Source organism: Lygodium microphyllum, chromosome 12 (genome assembly GCF_053477565.2).
Source record: "Lygodium microphyllum isolate KBCC chromosome 12, Lygodium_microphyllum_v1.1.10, whole genome shotgun sequence".
Classification (NCBI taxonomy): Eukaryota; Viridiplantae; Streptophyta; class Polypodiopsida; order Schizaeales; family Lygodiaceae; genus Lygodium; species Lygodium microphyllum.
Window position 1 is genome coordinate 112,574,647 of NC_141146.1, and position 24,200 is coordinate 112,598,846.

General features: G+C 38.5%; 1 protein-coding gene across 5 annotated transcripts in view; it reads left to right on the forward strand.

Moving 5' to 3' along the window:
* The first annotated feature begins 715 nt into the window (after window positions 1-715).
* PUB49 (plant U-box 49) overlaps window positions 716-24,200 on the forward strand; it is a 93,908-nt gene continuing 70,423 nt past the window's right edge. For 2 of the 5 annotated variants that reach the window (XR_015692687.1, XM_087689839.1), the window contains exons 1-2: window positions 716-988; window positions 2,533-2,595. Coding sequence is in view for 2 of the 5 variants with exons in the window: in XM_087689839.1 (XP_087545965.1) it covers window positions 861-988; window positions 2,533-2,595 (191 nt within the window). In the remaining 3 variants the exon portion in view is untranslated. Of the gene's footprint in view, window positions 989-2,532; window positions 2,596-24,200 lie in introns of those variants that run through there. The other 3 variants (XR_015692686.1, XM_087689838.1, XM_087689842.1) reach the window with 2 other exon arrangements.

The following is a 24,200-nucleotide window of genomic DNA, read 5'->3' on the forward strand; positions in this document are numbered from 1 at the left end:
TTAGACAAACTTAAATTTGTGGTGTGGCTCATATATCTTTTATTGGTGGTTCGTTTCACCATAGGAATGTTATTTCTCATTGTAACATCCAAGGATACAAGTTGTTTCTAATTGTTGTGCAGAGCAAGTATAGATACAAGTCTATAAGTTTGGTGCATGGTCATTGCATGTATATATGAGTCTATGTACTTCTTGATGCAAATGCATATTTGGCCTTTTATACATGTGTGTAAGAGAGAGAGAGAGAGAGAGAGAGAGAGAGAGAGAGAGAGGTTGAGTGAGTGAGTGAGTATGGATATAGAGGGGGGAGGTGTAAATGGGATGAGAGATAGAGGGGTTGTGAGTAGAGGAGAGTAAAGCATGTGATGTTTTTGTGATAGCATTATCCATTGTGCGATAGGGAAGCTTCCTTCGCACCCCGCTTCGCGGCGAATCGGGATAGCTTTCCTTGCGCGCGAAGCGCGCCAGGAACGCTAGTTACTCTCTATATAGATGCATTCATAAGCAATGCCATGGAATATCTACAAAGCTCTTATATCCCCAGGATAAGCTATCCTTCTTTTATTGTGGAAAGATTATAAACCGACTAAAAGGATACAAATTCAAGGCTATTAGGGTAGTTTGAAAATTTGAAGTAATTTGGGATTTCCACAATATATAAATAATAGGCACACATATGTACTTGATTTTGCTAATTTTGACATCATACGTTTTCAAAGTGCAAACACTGTCGCTCGCTTGTGGGCGCAGCGCTCTCTCTCTCTCTCTCTCTCTCTCTCTCTCTCTGTTTTTCTGGCTGCGTCTCTCTCTGTTTATGGGAGTTTTATTCAACATCAATCTCTCGTGCCGCTCAGCTCATCATGGGGAAGAAGCAACACAGCAAGGACCGTATGTTCATCACCTGCACGGAATGGGCCACCGAGTGGGGCGGTGCCAAGTCCAAGGACAACCGAATCCCTTTCAAGCGTCTCCCTTTCTACTGCTGCGCGTAAGTCTCCCGACTGACCCACAGACACACACATCTCTGTGCACCTTTCTTTCTCTCTGTGTGCTTGTGTGTGTGTGTGTTATTAACGTTCTCCTGAAGTCCAAAATGACCTATGAGACCATTTTGGCGTGTTGTACTAACGTCTGCTGAAGGCGAAGATGACTTATGAGACCAAAATGACGATTACAATCAATCCATGATATGTCTTACCATGTATAAGACGATTAAACAACAAGAACGTAGACTCATTTATGTGTGTACAAGAGCCCCCGGCTGTGCTTTATCTAAAATATCTAGCATAGGGTTGTCATTAGGAAGGGACCTCAGTTCATATGCAATTCCATTCCTATGACTAAAAGACAATGGCTAGGAATGTGTAGTTTTGACTTGAAATACTAAGCTTGAATGTCATGTCAACATAATGGCCAGGTGTGCTCTGCTGTAGTTGTTGTTGTTGTTGTTTTTTTTTTTTTTTTTTTTTGGTGGTGCCAGATATGAATTAGGAAATGCACACAGGAACTCTACCGTGATATGATCCAATCAAAAATCAGCAGGTAGAAGAGTTGCCACACAGCCATGAAGCTCCTGAACACCTGATGCGGTGTAAATTACGCTCATTCTCTGCGTAGAAACGAAAAGACTTTCACACAATGCCATAAACAATTGTGACAATGCAGACTGTAGACTACACTAACTAATACTTGCACTTGTGCAAATTTCTTATCATGACACATGCCAAAAGGAGATTCTTGATGTCCTCACATAGTTTTGCACGTAAGTTTTGGCTTCTAATAATGTACTACAAGTTTCAATTTGACCCTGGCCGGGATCAGGTTTACTTGGACACACCACATTTAGTGAAGGCCGATAAAATTATGGTAGCTTCTCTGGAATATGGCTTTTGCATCCAGGTAGAATCATACAATTTATAAACCAAATTGTCTCGGTAGTCAATTAATAGCAACACACGTTTTGTATCCAAAATGAGATAGACTTGGTGCCTCCAATGCTTGCCATTGAGTGGATGTGCTTCTACTATGAATCTTTTTCCTTTGTCTTGGTAGAGTTCATTCCACTATTGCACCCATTTTTTAAGTCATGTGAAGATCACACATCCAATCAGGACATAGATTAACACAATGGGTTCATTCAATACCTGAGTGAACTCCTCCAATATATGCTATTGTGTCTGTATTACATCAGTTGTACTTATTCTTCTCTAGATCTGTCGTAAAAGTCTCTTTAACATCCTAATAACCCTTCATATGATTGAAACCCATCATTTAGTTATTTTGCATTCATGTGAATGATTTCTAGATATTTTTGCATTTGATTTTTAACATTCATGTGAAATTCATAATTTAGTCCTTAGTTTGAGTGATTTTGCTAGTGTTTGGAAAATTGTGTACCATGTAATATATTTTGAGCTTTTTGGAAATGTGATTTTTGGTTTCAATTATTTGACTAGCTTCTTTTTCAACATCTTCTCTTTGCTTAGTATACTTGAAAGACAGCTCAATAGCCCGTTTTATTTTCTTGGGTAGGCTTACTTTTACACCATTTGAGGATCCAGTTTGCACAGCCGAAGGCCACATCTTTGATATTGTGTGAGTGATCTACAATTTCCAATATTGAGATTGTCTTCTTTAATAATTGGTTTTCCAATATAGTTTCTTCTTTGTTTTACCTCCATTGATACATAGTTTTGCATTTTTTTGTGGAGCTATAAGATGAATATTGAGTGTTACAAAAGGACAAACTTTGATTTGATGCATAATTTGCAATTCTAATATATGAGATGCATGTACTTTCTAACTTGGCCCCCTCTTGTGGTAATTTTGAGTTTGACGCCTCATGTTAAAGAGTAGAGGCCTGCATATCACATAGATTCTTGTACCCCTTCTTGTACTGCTTTTTAGCTTGACGCCTCATGTTAAAGAGTAGAGGCTTGTATATCACATAGATTCTTGTACTTTACATACTCCCTTTTCCATTAGCACTACACATTTAAAGGAGACTTTGATAATCAAATAAGAAGATGTGTCAATTCATAAAGATTTAAACATGTGATGTGTTGGACACGCCTTTTTGAGGGTGCTTGCTGCTGTATTATTGGCCCTACAACATTAAATTCTTTACCTGCTATATGTGGAAGCTTGAAGGGCTGTTTGGGTCTTGACTCTCACTAGGTTTAAGTTTCCAAACTTCCGAAGTACTTTAGAATAGCTAACTGACAATGCGTAGAAGTGTAGCATTTAGAATGTTTAACCATTGCATGGGTTCACAATACCTATTGAAGAGCAAACTGATAGTCCACAAGAGTGTAGCATTGAGAGAGTATTTGAACACTGCATAGCTTCCCAATACCCATTGAAGCTCCCACTTACCCCCCCGGGTAGGTGGTGTGTGGAAGGAGTATTTGCTTTTCTTGGGTTGTTGTAGATTGGATATAATTGGAGCAGCATATTATCTGGGGGGGTAGCTAATAGATTTGAATTATCAATATTGAATTCAGGCAGTACCACTGGGACTGTGCTGGAATGTGCACACTCTGCTGGAGTCAGCAGTGCAGAATGTAGTGTATGGGGTTGAGATTGAGGTGGGGACTTGCATGGGAATGCACCTGCACCTGGGGTTTGGAACAAATGAGGCCTTGCATCTAGACTGCAAGCAGGCTGGAAATGCGGACGTGAACAGTGAACAGCAACCAGCACAAACAGTAAACAGTCAAAGAGCAAAAGTTTTTACATGAACAGGGCAGAAGAAATCTTGTAGAGGCTGGTCACATGTAGAACTGCTGACCAGTAGTCAATATGGCAGTCAGTACCTGCGGCTGATCACACATAGAACAGCCTATCAGCAGTCAATACGCAATTAGTCAGCACCTTTGTTGGCTGCAAGCTTTAGTGATACTGAGTGCTGGACTGCAGGTAAACTGTGGCAGGTTAAAACGTGGCAGTTCTGTTCCCATTTGGGGCAATCAACAACCATGAAAGTTGGTCAGTAAGAGCAAACAGATAAATTAGCACAATTGCACATGAAGGAACAGACTGAAGGCTGAGCATAACTGCAAGCAACCACAAACATAAAGTAAATTGCTCTCCAGCTAGACACGGGACTTGCTATACATAAACTCATACTTGTCTGAATCTCTAGACTTGTGCATTACAGAGATTTGTGTGGAGTCACTTTGCTAGAATAATGGGTCACTATTTTAGACTTTTGTGCATTTGAAGTATCTAGAACCTTAGATAAGTTATAAGTACTCTAAAGACTGAGGTCTTGATAGAAAGAAACTTGTCAAGGCTTTAGATCCCCTCTTAAGTATCATTGGTTCTATTGTTGAGAGTGTAAGCATGTGAATCCTCCTTATGCTGGAGGGGATAAGGGTAGCTGAGTGTGAATGGTCTTGAGGGGAGGGGGAAACCTTAACCCTAGCTATCTAGGGATATATAAACAACCCATGGGTTTACATCCAACTGATGAGTGAGAGTGACCCAAGTTGTACTTTCATGAGCAACTTGATAAGCAAGACTTGTTCTTGTACTTTTGAGCTCCTCTCCCTCTTGTGCACATCTCAATGTTGCTTCACTCTGATTTTCCACATGGTATCAGAGCCATCTTTGATCTCATCAGCTCTTGCTTTCTTTTGGAGAGTTGCTCTCCAACTCAGGGCGCTTCAACTTGTCATAGCAAACTCCAACATTGGGCAATGAGAAAGGCGGCATTGCTGAAAAATGCAGAACTGATGCAATTTGGACAACGTGAGATTTCATGTTGCAGGACGGGTAGTAGAGGGCACAATCCCTTGAGCCACCATAGGGCTTTGTTAGTCCCCCAAGTGGGCTATCTCCACCTAAGAGGGTTTGGCATAATTCCTTCCTTGTTGCCCACAGTAAGGCAAACCCTAATTGTGTACCTTGTGTCAGCCATAGCCACAAGCTTGAAAGCTTGAATTTCTTGCTTTTTTCTATGTATTGTCATCATTAACAATGATTTTAATCATTGATGCACTTCATCTAGAGCCCATTCCATGTTTGGAGATCCTCGGCTAAGCTTCATTGATGAGGTCGAGTGCATCGAGGTTGACTATTCCGGTTATGGTCAAGCATTACACTAAGATTGCAACTAGTGTTTGTCAACACTAGCACTAAAGTGGTTTGTCATATTTTTAATTGCTGATATTGTCTAGTTAGATTCTCTAAATCAGCAAGCTTAAAACAATTAACGACTTCCTATTAAGCTTATTCCATTTTTTGTAATATTTGTGTGTCCACTTATAAACACACAAATACTTACCCACTTTGTCTAAAACATCTTGTATTGAATTTGCTTGCATTGAGTTATTCCTTGCCTATTGTAAAGGATTAGACATTGTGACTTGCACTTAGCAAGGAGTAAGACCTTCCTATGCCCTTGACCTATGCTGACATTTGTCCACAAATCTGGAAATTTAATGAAAATGACTTCCATCCATGGGAAGTGCTTATCAAATACAAGATGATGGAAAGGGGTTATTGGCCTCTCATCATGGGGACTAGACCTGCTAATCCTTCCAACCTAAATGATGTGGAAGATGAACAATGAGCTCAGGCTATCATTATGCTTCACCTTGATGAATCTTTAATACACCATGTAGATCATCACTCTACATTCAAGGCCAAATGGAATGAGTTGGAAAAACTCTATGGTGCTTGTGGAAAAAATTCACAAACTTTTCTTAAAATTGAAAAGTTCAGCCTAGAATATAATGAAGGGGAGGATCTTGGAAAATTTACCTCCCATATGAAGGGGCTTATGGTCCAACTGGCTTTCAGACAAGCACTGATAGCAAAACCTGATGCTATTGCTATCCTTTTGAAGGTCGCTAAAAAGGTTTTTCCTACTCTTGTAACAATATTAACAAACATCCCAAATCCCAGCTTGGAAGGTACCATCTAGTCATGCTTGGATGAAGAGAAGAGGAACCATAAGGAGGGCACTTCAGCATCTACTTCCTGCGAGCAAGTGTTAGTTCATATAGTTTCCACAAAGTGTTCTTTCTGTCATAAAAAATGGTATATTGTAAGTAATTGTTGGAAGAAGTGCTCGGAAAAAATAAAATGGAATAAATGTAAAAAGACTGGACATATTACCAGTAAGTGTCCCAATGTTCTAGAACCATCTAAGGAATTGGAGGCTAACTTCGCTTCCCAATCAACTGAAGATCAACTCTTTTGAGTCTTGTAAACTCTCTATCTATAACCATCTTTGTAGTCTGATTTATAAAGGCATCTCATTGTGGATCAAGGGGGGGCATCTTGCTATGCTATGTAATCCAATGTCACTTGGCATTGAGGGGGGGTGTTGAGGATGTAAGCATGTGAATCCTTCGTATGTTAGAGGGAATAAGGGTAGCTAAGAGTGAAATGGTCCTGAGGGAAAGGGAAAACCCTAACCCTAGCTATCTAGGGCTATATAAATAACCCATGGGTCTACATCAACTAATGAGTGAGAGTGACCCAAGTTATACTTTCATGAGCAACTTAATAATAAGCAACTTGTTTTTGTACTTTTGAGCTCTTCTCTCCCTCTTATGCACATCTCAATGCTGCTTCACTCTGATTTTCCACATCTACGGTCTCTACCTTCACAAAGTGTAATTGTTGTAGATAACTAAAGGACTTTACCCCCTTGAAAGCCAAGTGTATGTGAAGAAATTCTTAAGTAGAGATAGAGGAGCACAATGTACACAAACACAAAGTGTAATCTAGAACTCAAGATGAAGAGAACTCAAAAGATGAATGAATGCTGTATGTTGAATATGCTACAATGGGGCCTCAAACCTCTATCTTGAGGATCGGGGATGAGATGAGCCAAGGAAGGATTTAGGGACTATGTTGTAGATGCAAAGAATTGAAGAAAATCAATCATTGACTGCTATTGCCCTGTTTCAACAGTTTGTAGATGTTGTCACCTACTATTGATTGGTCTTCTCTTGCCCCTGGTTGCCTTAAAGGTCCTCCAATGGTTGCAAATGAGACCAGTAGTATCTCCTCCCTCTTTTTTGCAAGCTGAATAGACTAAAAGGCCTCTCTTCAGTCTCTAAAGACGTTTTTTAGTCTTGTATGGGCATTTTTGGCAACAAGTGGCAGTCTTTCCAAATGGTTTTTCCAACATTATCCATAATTAAATAATTTTCAGTCTTTAAATACAAAAAATTAATCTAATAATTATTTTTGGTGCCTTGAAAAATAATTTCATTGGCCAATAATTAAATTGACTAGGCAACTTTCATTCTCGAGTGTCTTTGCGTCATCTTTGACCATTAGTTTGGCATTAGGTATCATTAATTGCCACCTCGCTAGTGTCACAACTAATACTTATGGCCAAATGAATGACCTAGGCTAACAACTAGCACCAGATACCACCAAGTACCTGTGCGGCATAACTTATAGTAACTTTTATCTTTGATACCCTGTTATTTCCTCGAGTCTGGGGCTCATAAATTTTCTCTAATCCTAGTTACACCTCACATATGCAACATTTACTTAAACACTATTAAAAATTAATCCACATGTTAAGTGAGGTTTTAAAAATACATGTTCTCATGACACCTCATCACCCTCTCACATTTCCTCTTTGGCATTGGAGATTCATGAAGGATGATTGCATTGCCAACATAATAAAGTAAGAGGAGGGGTAAACGTGTCCCAAAACTTGCTAGACTCCGATCAATGCGTTGGGGAATAGTCCTCTTTAGATCATGTACACCTATATACATTTATAGATGAGGCTACTTGCCCCATCTCACCACCTCTCACATTCCCTCTTTAGCATTGGAGAGTCGTGAAGGATGATTGCATCACCAACATTGGAAAGTGACAGGCAGGGCAAGTGTGTACTTTCCTTTCTTGATAGAAGATAATCCTTGCTAGGCCTTGGTCCTTGCTTGGGTTGACCGAGACGTGAGAGAGTCGAATACAACTGTGAGTCACTGTTGGAGTGGACACTAGCATTGGCTCCCTTTCTCCAATAAGACTTGCAAGTAAGAGAGTATGTTGATAATGGTATTGAGAAGGGAGGAGCCTAACCTATAAATAGGAAAATAATTTGGATAAGATTTACCAGTATTTGAGGGCCTCAAAATATAGGTTGGTTAGCTAAGAAATGTATAGAATAATCAGTCACCCATTGATTCACTCTAAAAAAGAAATGTGCAATCCACTGAAACACAGCCAGATTCACACATTAACTAAGTAGTATACTAACAAGACAATCCTTGACTAACCATCACATGGAAAATAAATCCACCATCAAAGTATCCCAGGTGCTCCACATTCACTTGCTTGCCTTGCTGTTCAAAACTTATTGGATTGGCTCTACCAAGTTGGCCTTGCGTTTGGGATACATCATACTTATTCCACTAGCATCATTTGCTTTTGGTCATTATTTGCATTATGTGCATCTTATGGCTCAAGTATGCCACAAATATATATTATACACACAAGAGGAAGCTCACTTAAGAAAATAAGAAGAGAGATGGAGGCCAAAACGTTCTCTTGTTGGTTTCTTCTTTTTCTTTCATGTACGCTATAACTATGCCAATTGTAGATAGGTACAACAAACCAAATATAATAAGTCATAAGCCAATGGCCATGTGAGGATCATAATGACCACTGATGTGCTAAGTGTAGACATGTGGATCCATCTAACTGGATGGTCCATCATCAATGTTCACACGTGTTGAGGTTGCTATCTCAACACTTGCCCTCGAGCTCAACTGTATCTTTACAACTTCAATTAAGCTTTGAAAATTTCGAATCTTCTCTACATCCAACGCCTTTGTAAAAATGCTAGCTATTTGATCCTGTGTGTTGATATATATCAAGTCATTCTCTCCTACAAGCACCTTCTTTCTCACAAAATGGTAATGTACCTCAATGTCTTTTGTTCTAGCATGAAACATTGGGTTTCTGGCTAACTATATGCTACTCATGTTGTCACAGTGAATGACAACTGGACCATCTTCTTACACATTCAAATCACTTAATAACTTTTGTAGCCATACCACATGTTGCCATAGGAGCACCTCTGTACTTAGTCTTTGTACTTGATAAAACAACTATAGGTTGCTTTTTGTTACTTCATGTTATTGCTGCAATACCAAGGGAAAACATGAATCCGTTGGTAGATTTTTTGTCAGACATGTTGTTAGTCCAATTTGCATGTATGTATTCCAACATCTGTATATCCTTACTTGCCTCATAAAAAAGTTCTTTAAGAATGTACCTTAGCTCACCCTAATCCTTCATCTCAAACTTATTTTTCAAAAGGTCCTTAACTTAAGCAATCCCACTATCATTGTCACTTGTAACAATCAAGTCATCCACATAGATAACTATGATGGCTAAACCTGTATTTTCCTTTCTCACATGAAGTGAGTGATCAACATTGGAAACACAAAAGCCAATGTTAACAAGATATTCCGATTTTTTCAGACCATATTCTAGGTGCTTGCTTTAGCCCATAGAGTGTCTTTTTTAACCTGCACATATAATTGGGATACTCTAAATCTTCATAACTTGTTGGCTGCTTCATATATATTTTTTCTTGGAATTCACCATGCAAGAAGGCATTCCTTACATCCAGCAATCGCGTATTTAATAGTTGCCATCCTAGCAACTGGATTGAATCTCTTTTCATAATCTATGCCATATGTTTAAGCATAGCCTTTTGCAACTAGTCTAGTCTTACACTTGCTAATAGAACCATTTGCATTATGCTTAATTTTGTAGACCTAATTATATCCAATAGCTTTCTTGCCCTTAGGCAATGGTACTAGATTCCAAGTCTTATTGGTCTCTAATATAGTAATCTCCTCATCCATTGCTGCATCCCAATGAGCATGACTAATAACATCCTCAAAATAAGTGGGCTCAATATCTTCAATTACCTTTACTATATAAGCATAATGGTGAGCCGCATAACCTTGAAAACCAAATCTTTTAATAAGGTATTTGACCCTACTAGATCTGTGTATCATTGGATCACTCAATGGAGCTTTTATATGACCATGTGCTCTCTGTATACCTGGTGTCTTGACTGAAGGAATATCAAATTCATCATCCAAACTCTCTGAACTACTGAAATCTCTATCAAATCCCAAATGACACTTTCTTCTTCTATTTGTGTTACCTGCAACACTTGTAGATATACCTGAAGATGTGGGGTTACTCGTTAGTCTCCTAGGCCAAAGGCTAATGTAGATGTAGTATCAGATGATGTTTCTAGTTCACTAAGATTTCATGATTTTTGCTTTCTGTCTGTACATAACTACCATGATTATCATCATTATCCAATATATCACCACTAGGTACATACCAATTGCTCATCTCATAAAAAATAACATCCTTGCTCACTTTGAACTCACTTGTGATAGTGTTACAATAACGATATTCTTTTTGCTCTAAAGAGTATCCAATGAAAATACATTTTTTAGCCTTTGGATTAAAACTCTTTTGCAGCTCATTTGACACATGAACATATGCAATATAAGCAGATACTTTCAAGTGTGACACATAAAGCTTATTGCCTGTAAAGTATTCTTCGAGGGTCATTCTGTAAACTGCAAATTCCTTTCAGCCATCTATGCCCGTGCAACTTTTGCAATATGCTTATTTTTTCTTTCTGCAACTTCGTTTTGTGGTGGGGTATACATGTAAGTAAACTCTCTCTTTATTCCATGAGACCTTGAGAAGTTACTGAACTCATTAGAGAGGTACTCTCTCTCTCCATTCGACCTCAAGTATTTAACTTTGTAAGCCTATTTCTTTCTCAATAGCAATCTTGTAAGTTTTGAAGTGCTCAAATACAATACTCATTTCTTTCATGAAATACATCCACATTCTTTTTGAACAATCATTAACAAACGTAACAAAATATTTGTTGCCACTAAGAGATATATTTTGTGTAGGTTCCCAAATATCTATATGTATGACATTAAGTAAGTTTTATGGTGGGATATACCTACAAGTAAACTGTCTCTTTATTCCATGAGACCTCAAGAAGTGATTGAACTCATTAGAAAAGTACTCTCCATCTTTATTTGTCCTTAAGCATTTAACTTGTAAGTCTATTTTTGTTGTAACAACAGCCTTTAAAGTTTTGAAATGCTCAAATACATCACTCTTTTCCTTCATGAAATATATCCATAGTTTTCTTAAACAATCATCAATAAATATGACAATATTTGTTGTTATCAAGAGATATGTTTTCTGTAGGTCCCTTACACAACATCAAGCATATTCTTGTTGACATTACTATCATGTGAAAAAGGTTGTCTTACTTGCTTACCAAATTGATATGTTTTACACACTTAATGAAATTTTGCATGCAGGTAGCCCTATAATCAATCCTTCGGATTGTATTAATTTCAGTCTTTGTACATTTGTATGCCAAATATATTTGTATCATATTTTAATGTTTACAACCACTCCTTTACCTTTAGCATATATAGTAGTATTCATAGCTGAAATTCTAGTATCTAAAGTGAATGTGCGGCCAACTCTACTTCATTTTATGACTAACTTGTGCTTATCATTAAAGTCTTTCACAAAACAACTTTTTGCATTAAATCAAATTTGAGCCCTTGCTCTACCATCTGGCCAATAAACATTAAATTCTTTGTGATGGATGGTAGATGCAATACATTTGATAAACTCTTTGTCTGATCATCATGTAAGGACAGTGAAACTTTTCCAATTTGTGAAATTGAGTGGCACGAATCGTCATCCGTATACATATAACTTAGATTTTGTAAATTCTCTCTCTCTCCAAATCATTCAGCATGGATGGTCATATGATTAGATGCACTCGAATCAACATACCACACATTATCATATGTCCCCTTTTTTATAACAGTACTCATCATATGTTGCATAACAAACACACGCTCATGTTTATCTTCATTCTTTTGTGAAGACGATGCATAGTTTTCTTGTTGCAATTTACAATTGCGGATATTATCCTTCTTAGTATAACATTGGGTTGCAATATGACATGCTTTGCCACTGTAATGACAAAGAATACTAAAGTTGCTAGAACCTTTGCTTTGCCATCCACCTCTTTCTCTAGAGCTCCCCTTTTCTCTAAAGTTACCACAGTCTTTTGAAACTTGCATTTCACTAAATTGCTGATTTAACTTGTTTTGTTGGTTATTACTAGTACGTTCCATGCCACGGCTTCTTGAAGAGGATTTGCTAGATCCTCTTTTTGAACTTGAGTAAAATGCTTAGACTTGTTTACGACTTTTTTTAAAATGATTCACCCTACATGTTAATCTCTTCAATGATCATGAGAGAGATTAATTTATTAAGATTTGAAAACAACTTCCATATATACACAGAAGTAACAAATGATTTCTAAGTCTTCTCATTATTAAAGTCACTCAAAGAAGATAAAACCAAATCATTATTTATCAAACATTGTATCAATAGCTATTAAGATATTTGTAATACTTCTCACTTTCAAAATATACTCATTTATAGATATCTTTTCTTTCTTTAAAGTATTCAACTATTACTTGACTTGAATCGTTTGTACATTTGTATTTATTGAAAATATGTTTTAAAAAATTGTCTAAGCTGTATGTGAAGTTTTAACATTTTTATATGTTTTAGCATAGTATTATCAATGACTTCAGATAGCCAATACATCACCTTTTTATCTTTTGCATTTCATTCTTTCCACGTCTTTAATTCTTTTGCAATTGCAAGATTACTTTGGTTTGTTTTTTGTTTTTTGTTTTTTTCACTTGAAATGAACTCGTAAAGGTCTTTTTCAATAAGAAATTTTGTCATATGAAACTTCTATGATGGATAATTGTTCTTGTCTAGCTTCTCAATGATAGGGTTTCCATTGTTCTTTGGCATTATTACAAAATCAATTCAAAATAACAAGTCTGTCTTTTACAACCTTTCATAATAAGTGCACAGCAACACAACAAGCAGCCTTTTTCATAGACTATTCAATAGTATATGTAATTTGCAATCTGTTAGCAAATAAAACTTGTGATTGGTTCGAGAAAGATGTAGTTGAGTCTGTGCGTGAGTTGAGAGTGTAGGGAGTAGAGAGTTGAGAGTAGTAGGGAGTGAGAGAGTGAGCACGACACAATGGGTATTCGGTACAATAACAATGTACCATATTTTAGGTTTTGAATATATCTAAAGTACAAAGTGTAAGGGTGTATTTACGCCTGAAGATAATAAAAGACATGATGACCCTTTATTTTCAAGAACCTCCCACCTAAAGGCAACGTGCTTGAAGGTAGAGGAAAGAATCAACTAAGTGTATGTATGTACAAAGTTGAAAGATACATATACTATCCAATCCCCATCATCTGGCAACAGTGAGCAAACCGCTCGTCTGGGAGACCTTTTGTGAGAAGGTTTGCAGGATTATTATTTGTATGTACCTTGATAAGCTCAATGCCTTTGCTGTCAAGGATATCTTTGATGAAGTGATACTTCACTTGTATGTGCTTTGTCTTTGCATGAAAGACAAGATTCTGTGCTAGCATGATAGCACTCTGGCTGTCACAGTGGAGGATAGGAACCTCTGTAATCCCAAGCTCTCTCACTAGATGTGAAAGCCATAAAGCCTCTTTGCATGCCTTTGTGGTAGTCACATATTTCAACTCTGTAGTAGACAATGCAATATACTTTTGCAGCCTAGATATCCAAGAGATTGCTCCTCTTGTGAGCATAAACACATATCTTGAAGTAGATTTCCTGCAGTTAGGATGGCCTGCATAGTTTGTATCTGTGAAACCAACAACAAATGACTTCTGCTTACCAAAGCAGATATACAAATCCTTTGTGCCCTTAAGGTATCTCATGATACCCTTCATTGCTATCCAATGCTTTTTGCCAGGATATGCCATGTATCTGCTAACTACTCCCACCACAAATGCAAATTAGGACGTGTAGCAACCATAGCATACATCAAGCTACCAATAGCTGAAGCATAAGGTATCTTGGCCATTTCAGCCTTACCATCATCTAATGTAGAGTTGTCATTTGCTCTAAGTTTCACATATGGAGGTAATGGTACACTGATAGCTTCCCCCCCTTCCATATTGAAACGTTGCAAAACTTTGGTAATATACTCCTGTTGTGACAGATAAAGAAGACCCTTTGATCTGTCTCTGAGTATACACATGCCAAGAATGTGATTTGCCTCACCAAGATCTTTTATATCAAAGCTATTGTGTAGACTCTACTTCAAGGAGTCCAAGGCATGAACATCCTTGCGTGCAATTAGCATGTCATCCACATACAATACCAAGAGAATAAGGTTGCCATCTATTGCCATCTTGGTATATAAGCAGTGATGAACTTGAGAATGATGAAATCCCTGAGATTGCATAAATGTATCAAATTTGTGATACCATTCGCGTGGTGCCTGCTTCAGCCCATACAGACTTTTGTTGAGTTTACATACCATGTGCTCTTTTCCCTTGGCAACAAAATCATTAGGCTGCTGCATATAGATTTCCTTGTGCAAATGACCATGTAAGAAGGCGGTTTTTATATCCATTTGTATGAGTTTCATGTCCTAAGATGCAACCAAGCCCAAGATGGTTTGCAAAGTAGTCATTTTGACTACAAGAGAAAAGATTTCATGAAAATCAATTCCATGTTCTTACTTGTACCCTTTAGCAACCAAGTGTGCCTTGTACTTGGGCAAAGAACTAGAAGTGACTTTCATTTTATAAACCCATTTGCAGGGTAGCATTTTTTTGGCAAAAGTACCAAATTCCAAGTGCCATTCTTCATGAGAGATTCCATCTCTGATAGCATTGCTTTTTGCCATTTTTTACTATCTTGTCTATCCATTGCTTCCTGGAAGCATGATGGTTCATCACAATCTGTTAACATGACATAATCAGTCACATAGTTGACTCGAGGAACAAATCCATTTGGCTGTTATGGACCCAGTGGTCAATATTTGCTGGCTGTTCAGCTTGTAAATTTGCATTAATAGCTTGCTGTTTTGCAGGTATAGCTTTCTGTATAAGGTGTTCTAGGTGCACATGTTTTTGCTGAATTTGTGGGACATCATGGGTAAGATTTTGTTGATCATTTACAGCATCATTCCCTGCATTTTCAGGGACATTTTCAGTAGGTATTTGTTGCTGTCTAATGGGCATTCTTTGCTGTCCAATTGGTACATCCTCCGGGAATACAACCCTTTTGACTTCCTTTGTTCTTTCGGGCTGTTTGTGCATGCGATCTTCTTGGAAGATGAAATCGTTGCTGTGTACTACTTTTATTTTCACGGGATCCCATAATCTATATTCCATTTCACATTCATCACCATATTCTAGGAAAATACATTTACAAGACTTTGGCTCAAGTTTGCTGTGTTCTTCCTTGTGTATGTGCACAAATGTCTCGCAGCCAAACACTTTCAAGTGTGCATACGAAGGTGGCTTGCTCGACCACAGTTCTTGGGGAACGTCCCCCCTATCCCAAAGACCTGTTTGGTGACTGATTGATCAAGTGTACGGTTGTCATAACAGTCTCTGCCCAAAAACCATGGGGTAAAGCAGTATGTGATAGTATGGTACAGACCTTGTCTTGAATGGTTCGCCAATTCATACGCTCTGTAACACCATTTTGGGGTGGGTATGAGGAGCAGTAAGCTCCCTGTTAATCCCTTTGCTGTCACAAAAGTCTTGAAAGGCTTTGGACACATATTCCCCAGCATTGTCAGAGCAAAGGCATTTTAATGCCTTGTTGGTTTGATTTTCAGCAAGTAGGAATTTTTTAAATTTATCCAAGGCCTCTTCTTTGCGACGGATTGGATAAACCCAAACTTTGCATGTAGCATCATCAACAAAGGTAATAAAATACTTCTCCCTCCCTAAAGATAACCCTGGCATTTGACATATATCTGAATGTACTAACTCTAAGGGTGAAGACTTAAGAGAGAGAGATTTTTTGTGTGACGTTTGAGCATGTTTACCATAAATGCAATGGTTATACTGTTCAAAATCAGCATACCTCAAACACGGTAAATAACCCAAACGAGATAGCACTTTCATTCCAGATTGACTCATGTGTCTCAATCGGCTATGCCACAAAGAAACACTTGGCTGCTCAGTTATGGTGACAACATGGTCACTCACACTAGATACATGCAAAGAATATAGAGTATTACTTTGGACTCCTTGGCAACAATGCGGAAGCTCTTACATATTTTCCATTTGCTATCCCCAAAGGTGGTGTGATAGCCTTCATCATCTAGTTGCCCCGTGCTAATCAAGCTCTTCTTGAGCTGAGATACATGTCTCACATTATGCAAAACAAACATGGACCCATGCTGAAATTCCAGTTTCACTTTGCTAATACCTGTAATTTTACATGCATAGTTATCTCCCAAGTGGACAACACTACGTACAACACCATTGTAGTCAGAGAACCACTCATGATGTGGTGTGATATGAAAGGACGCACCTAAATCAAGTATCCAAGTGTGAATATCATCCTTAGAATTTGCAATCAATGCATGTGCATCCAAAGAAGAAGCTAGAAGTACATCACCATCACTGTCATTATCATGAGTGATTACATTAACCTCTCCTATTTTCACATTGCTCCTTTGGGCATGCTGGTTGTCCTTGTTTTTAGCTTTGCTGGCTTCATTGTTTTTGTTTTTACCCTTCTCTTTCTTCAGCTGAAAGCAATCCCTTTTGTAGTGCCCCTTTTTGCCACGATGATGGCACTCCACATTCTTTCCACGAGATTTGTTGCATGCTCGGTTTTAAGAACTGCTCTTATGCTGAAATTTGCCTCTAGTGTATAATGTATTTGAAGACTTGTTTGCTGAGTTGTTTTGCCTATTGAGTTGTTCCATCAGCAAAGAACTCTCCACATCAGAGTATAACAACTGAGCATTCGAGTTACTCAAAGTTGTCCTGAAAGTATCCCAACTTTTAGGTAGGGTACATAGCAAAAAGGTAGCTTTGAACTCTTCATCGATATGAAAATCCAAAGCAATCAGCTGATTGAAAATCGAGTTAAACTCATTCAAATGTACAGGCATGGTTGTATTCTCTTTCATGCGAAAGTCCATTAGTTTTTTCAGCCAATAAACCATGCTGGTTGCACTTTTCTGAGCATACAATTCTTCAAGCCTTTGCCACATTGCATATATTGAATTCGGCTTCTCAATATTGAAGAGCAAGTTGTCTGACACTGAGAGCTTGATGGTGGAGCGAGGAAGCTCGTCCAAGTCATCCCACTCGTCTTGTTCCATGTCTATTGGTTTGATTTCCTTTGTTTTGATGGGCGTTACATGTTTCTTTTGCACCAAGACATTATAGCATTGTTTTTGCCAGACTGCAAAATTATGGGCACCCTCAAGGTTCTTAATGTGCAAAAGATTACTATTGTCATTGTTTCTAGCCATAATTTGCAGCCCCAAATTGACTAACCAATCACCAAAGGCAAGCCCAAATATGACACGAGTGACCACAATGGACAAGAGTACCAACCAGCAATGAAAATCCCAAGATTGCAGAAATTTTCAGATCTGCAAATGAATTTTCAGAATTAAAAATGTCGTTTGCTGCACTCCTCAAGCAGTTTTTGATACAATTAGAGACCAAGCCACCAGTTACATGTAAAATCCCCAGAATTTCACTGCAATTTCTGCTCCAAAAGCATTCCTAAGCAAAATGTGACAATTTGGGTCAAAAGCCCCAAATTTTTAGAGGGTAATCTGTCTAGATTGCATCAATACATGTACCCAAGTGTGTATATCGGGCAATTCTTGCAAAAATTGATGAAATTCTACAAAAGCCCCAAATTTTACGGGTCTGGTGTGCACAAACTTCACTGAAATTGAAGAAATTTCACTGAAATGTGAAAAAACCCTAAAATTCCATGGGCAAATGTGCACTGGTTTTGCAATTTCTGAGTCAGATTGGCCACTTCTGCATTAAAATCCCCAAATCCAGGAAATGCCCCAATTTTCCAGGAGTAAATGTGCACAAATTTGTATTCTGTGCTTGTACGCGCGAACGTCTGGTAGGGAAAGGAAAGGAAACCCTTAAAAAAAAAAATTTCAAATAAAGAAAATGAACCGTTGACTGGCAAATGGGTTCGTGACCTGCTTGGTCACGAGTGACTTTCGAATAGGTCACCCCGCCTGTCTCGTTGGATTAGCTTGTCTAGTCGTCGTGTCCTGCCCGTCACGTTCGCGCTGAGCCCGGTTGTGTGTCGCTTGGGCGTGGTCTCCTGCAGTGTGTCGCGTACAACTTGCTACTCGTCGAGCCTATGTGCTACTCCTACGACACCTGCAACAACGCCCGCTGGTCCAACTGCCTCTCTTGCACTTGTTGGACACTGATGACTGGTGCTTGAAGCTCTTGCTCGCTTGTCACGCGTGACGATTGTCTCACTGGCTTCGGAAAGTGTATATAGCTTATGAGCTTTGATACCAATTTGTAGTCAACGAGTTTGTGTGTGAGCGGAGAGTGAAGGGAGTAGAGAGTTGAGAGCAGTAGAGAGTGAGAGAGTGAGTACGACACAATGGGTATTTGGTACAATGACAATGTATCACATTTTAGGCTCTGAATATATATAAAGTACAAAGTGTAAGGATGCGTTTATACCCGAACACAAGAAAAGGCACGGTGACCCTTTATTTCCAACAAAAAACACCTCAGAACATACATATTTGAAATATATAACTTGTGTATCCACTTTTGGTTGGTATAATCAAAATCACAATATATCTTAAAACTATTGTTTGCAACCTTGCGGATCTAAACGGGGTCCGAAACAGTCTCAGATAGCCAAAAAGCAGTGGAATAGTTCTAAAGGGTTGACTTGCAAAAGATATAGTGCTTTGCTTGTACACTAAATCTCACAGCAATCTGAGATTTTTGCTATGCCTTGCTTCGAGTGCCTCCCCAGGCACTATCCAAGAGAAAGAGTGGAAGAATAGGAGAGCTTTTTACCCGTTGCTTGTTTGCTTGAATCCTTGCTTCTCTTTCACTTTAGTCTTCAAAACCAGTCTCTCTCAATGGTGCAGCATTGATGCCATGTCAGGAATTGCGTGGTGGCGGAACTTGCTTGAGTTGCTGTCCCAAACACACTGTACACACAAGAGGAGGCTCACTCAAGAACATAAGAAGAGAGATGGAGGCCAAAACATTTTCTTGCTGATTTTTTCTTCTTCTTCTTTTACACACAATACAATGCACACAAAGTATAGATAAAATACAACATAAAGGAAAGTAGCTTGCTAAGTCAAACAGTGCATAATTGACTATTCTAATTGATTGGAGCTATAACTATGCCAATTGTAGGTGGGTGTAACAAACCAAATATAATGAGTGACGAGTCCGTGGCTATGTGAGGTTCATAATGACCATCAATGTGCTAAGTGTAGATGTGCGGACCCATCTAACGAGGTGGTCCATCATCAATGTCTGCATGTTGAGCTTGCCATCTCAACAAAGTGGCTCTTTTTTCGGCATCTCGTGCTGTCTCAAAGCTTTAGAAGATGACTTCTTCTTATTCTTTTACTTCTTGTCTTTTTTGTCCTTTGAAGGAGCATTCAAGAATTGCATAAATTGAGGATTCTTTTCCAATTGTGCATAGAGATCAGCTCTTGTGCTCAATTGTGCCTTAAAATTGATCATCATCCTTCTCTTCTTCTTATTGGCCATCAACATATTGAGGCCTTGAGGGACCCAACATTCTCAGCATATTGTCCATGTGGTGTGCCCATTCTAAGAGTAGGTATTACATTTTCCGCCACACTTTGTGAACCTTTAGACTATGAAGCATCAACATGATTTGAACCCATCTCATTAGAGTATGATGACATGCTTGCTGAAATGCACTCAGTCGATTAGAAGTTTAGGATGAGCAATTTCACTAGTTTTCACATAAGTGTGTCAGGCCCACCTACTCAAGGGAGTTGATGTATCTTGGCAATGGAACCATGAAACCAACCTTCCTTCTCGAATAGGGTGGTAGATGACTTGATTGAACACAATTTACAGCAAGCAATAGAGTTCACAAATCTACAATCTAAACTTTACCAATCAATCTTGGACATTTGAAACTCGATTGATCCCAACAATTGGTGCCCCTTGCGGTATACCTTTATCTTCTATTACTCAAAGATGAAGCACATTGAGATTTTGAGCTGATCTCCTTCAATCTTTAATCCAAAGGGCTGTCACAAATGACCAATAGCAACAAGGAACAATTTGCTCCTCCTCTTGGCTACAAATCCAAGGCATCAATCAATCCTTCGGCTCTTGCATGCAAGCTAAAGCAAATGGGAGTGGGCTCACCCCTTAGATCAGCTGTAAATTCTCAATTCATAGCTACTTCTTTTAGTATGGGGTCTTCAATTATTAGGCACAGATTCCAAGTGGCTAATAAACCCTAATTGCTGCTGTAAGTTAGGGTTTTAGCAGCAAAACTCACTACTGCTCTTCACTAGGGACTGAAATATGCTGAGAATTGTTGAGGGAATGCCAAAGGATGATAGAGAAAATCAGTTGAAGGGAGTATCTTTTGAACGGTAAGGGGGACTAAAATTACAGTGCAATTGGTGAGCCCTCCTCTTCTTATTGCCATTTGCCATTGAGGTGGAAAAGGCTTGCTACCCATGTCTTGCCATGTTGTGCTATTGGTTGTTGCTTGTCTTAGAGCTAATCTGGCAGCCTCAGAATGTACCAAAACTTGTCTAACATAACTTTATACAACTTTTGCCAATGTCACCTACTTCATAGTTTTTATCAGACGCATCTGATTTGCCATGCAAATATCTAAAAAACCTATGAAAACAGAGTATGAAATCTTGTTTTATACTTGATAGACTTAAAAAAAAAGCGCGGATTGGAAAAGGCAAATAACATTACAATTTTACCGAAAAGGTTGTGACATTGCAAAAAGCATACAAATACTTCACGATTTTCACCAAGAAGGTGTCACCTTGCTGTCACGTGCCTTCTCCCTGCCCCAAAACATGGAAAGTTGCTCATGGACTGCCCAATAGGTCGATTCAGCCTTGAGCCATGATATTATTTGAAGAGAAGAGCAAGAGTTCCCAGGTAGCGTACACAAAGAAAATGAGTTGTGTTCAGTAGTAGAGAATGCAGAGAGAGTGGAGAATCCAGTTGGGTGTGTACCAATGTGGTACACACAAAGAATAAAAGAATGTATTTATACTTAGGGTATGATACACTCACACCTGCATGAGTGCGGTCACATGTACAAGTAAATTTATACACAGGAGTAGCAAAAGGGCCTTTACATCCGACAACCTCCCACTCAAAGGTCCTTAGCAAACCTCTAACCAACTCCCACTAGCCGAATGCAATGCTCATGTTGAGCCTTTGCAAGACTTTTAGTGAGAACGTCTGCAGGGTTATCTTGTATTCTGATCTTGGTTGGTGTGACTAGACCATAATCCAGAACCTGTGTGATAAAGTGATACCACACATCAATATGTTTGGTACGTGCATAAAACATGGCACTCTTAGCTAGGCATACAACACTTTGGCTATCACATCCAAGTACAGGTGTTTTGGTAGGTAGTTGAAAATCCTTGACCAAACGACCAAGCCAAACAACTTCTTTCGAAGCTTTAGGGATTGAAATGTATTCAGCCTTAGTGGTAGAAAGTGCTACTATATTTTGTAATCTAGAGCACCAAGAAATGGCTCCACTAGTCAAGGTAAATATGTACCCATTAGTAGACTTGTGAGTATCCAAGTTACGTGCCATGTCTGCATCACAGTATCCTTGTAGATCTAACGTACCCTTTCCATAGCAATTACATTTTCTTTGTGTGTCTTTAAGGTACCGGAAGATGCATTTCACTGCCTCCCAATGTGTTTTGCCAGAATTTGACATAAACTTGCTCACAACTCCCATTGCATGAGCAATGTCAGGTCTAGTGGCAACCATAGCATACATGAGTGACCCCCAAGTTGAAGTATAAGGAACACCTTCATAGAGTTGGCTGCTGTATTATCTTTTGGGCAATTTGCTTTGCTAAGCTTAGGGTATGGTGGTAAAGGAACACCAAGTGGCTTAGCATCTGCTATAGAAAAACAATCAAGTACTTTGCTGATGCACTTTTCTTGTGAGAGAAATAAGAGTTGCGGTGCTCTATCTCATCACATACATGCCCAAAATGTGTTTAGTTGCACCCAAGTCCTTCATGGAAAAGGTTGAATTCAGTTGTCTTTTTAGTGCATTAACTTGGCTTTTATGGTTACTAGTAATAAGCATATCATCCACATAAAGCGCAAGGATGATAAGGCTTCCATCATCAATCTTCTTTATATATAAGCAATGATCTGTATTGCTTCTTTTAAACCCATGTGAGAGTATGAAGGCATCAAATTTTCTATACCATTGTCTAGGAGCTGTTTTAAGCCATCAAGCTTCTCTTAAGCCTACACAACAAATGCTCCTTCCTAGACATAACAAAGCCCTCTGGCTGTTTCATGTACAACTCTTCTTCTAAATCACCGTGCAGGAATGCTGCTCTAATATCCATTTGGTCAAGTTCAAGATCCATAGATGCTACAATAGCAAACAATACCTGAAGGGTGGTCATTTTGACAATAGATGGAAAAACTTTCTGAAAGTCAATCCCCTCTTTTTGTGTATAACCCTTAGCCACAAGCTTGGCTTTGTATTTGGGTTTGCCATCCACACACTTGATTTTATAAACCTATTTGTTAGGAATAGCTTTCCTATCTTTGGGCAATGGAACCAAATTCGAAGTATCACTTGGATACAAAGATTTCATTTCCTCTTGCATAGCTAGCTCCCACTTTTTCTTTAACTCACATGATAATGCCTCTTTATATGTGAGAGGCTCACCCTCATTTGTGAGTAAAATGCAGTCCAAAGAGGGATCAAGCCTCTGTATAGGTCTCTTGACACATGTAGACCTTCTCACCCAATGATTTGTGTTATCAAGCAATCGAACCACATTGAAAGGAATGTCAATGACCTCATTATTTGGTTGCTAAATTGCATTTTCAGGTTGTTGTAGTGCATTTTCAGGCTGCTGTATTTTAATTTCAGCGTGCTGGTTTTGTTGCCTAGGTTGATTTTCAGCATCCCGTTGTTGCCCATTATTTGGCTCAATAATGATACTTTGATTATCAAAACCAGCATCAAGTGGAGCTGAATTTTTAGTGGTTGACGGCAGTTCAAATGATTGATCATGCTGAAATTTCACTTTCTTTTTGTCTTGATCACTAAATGTTGCATTTTTCAGCAGCTTTGACTCGTTTAATACCACATCTTGGCCGCCTAGTACCTTTTACATATTTAAAACCCAAACTCTATAACCTATTTTACCTTCATCTCCATAACCCATGAAGATGCCTCTTTGGGATTTCATGTCAAGTTTGGTTCTACTATCAATAGGTATATGTACGTAGCACTTGTAGCCAAAGAGTCTTAAGTGGTTATATGAAGTAGGTTTGCCAGACCAAACCTCTTCACGGATGCTACTTTCAAGTGCACGATGTGGAGATCGGTTGCAAATATGCACCACAGTTTTAAGTGCCTCTCCCCAAAATGATTGTAGGAGATTAGCTGTGGACAGCATGCATTGAATCTTCTCACATAAAGTGCGATTCATTCGCTCAGTCACACTATTAGATGATGGATTATAAGGGGATGTAAACTCTCGTTTAAATTCTATTTACATTACAAAACTTATTAAATTCTTTAGATACATACTCTCTCTCATTATCTGTTCTTATGCATTTTAATTCTAAAACCTTTTGTGTACTAACAAATGATAAAACCTTTAATAGACGTCCAATGCCTCGCTTTTCTACTTAAGCAAGTAAAATCATAGCTTTTTGGAATGGTCATCAATAAAAAACACGATAATGAAAACCGCTATGAGTTTTTATTGGCATGGTACATACATCAGAATGGACTAAATCCAAAATACATGCCTTCCTAGAGGCTCCATGAGAGTATGAACTCTTTACATGTTTTTCAAAAACACAGTCATCACAAAAGTAAAGTTTTGAGTTTTTCGCATCAACTCTTCCAAGTGAAAAAAGTGTCTGTAAGTTTTTTTGGTGGAGTTACGTGAAATGAAACACCATTATCAACAATCTACGATTGTGACAAATCATCGTGAGCAAACAACAAGG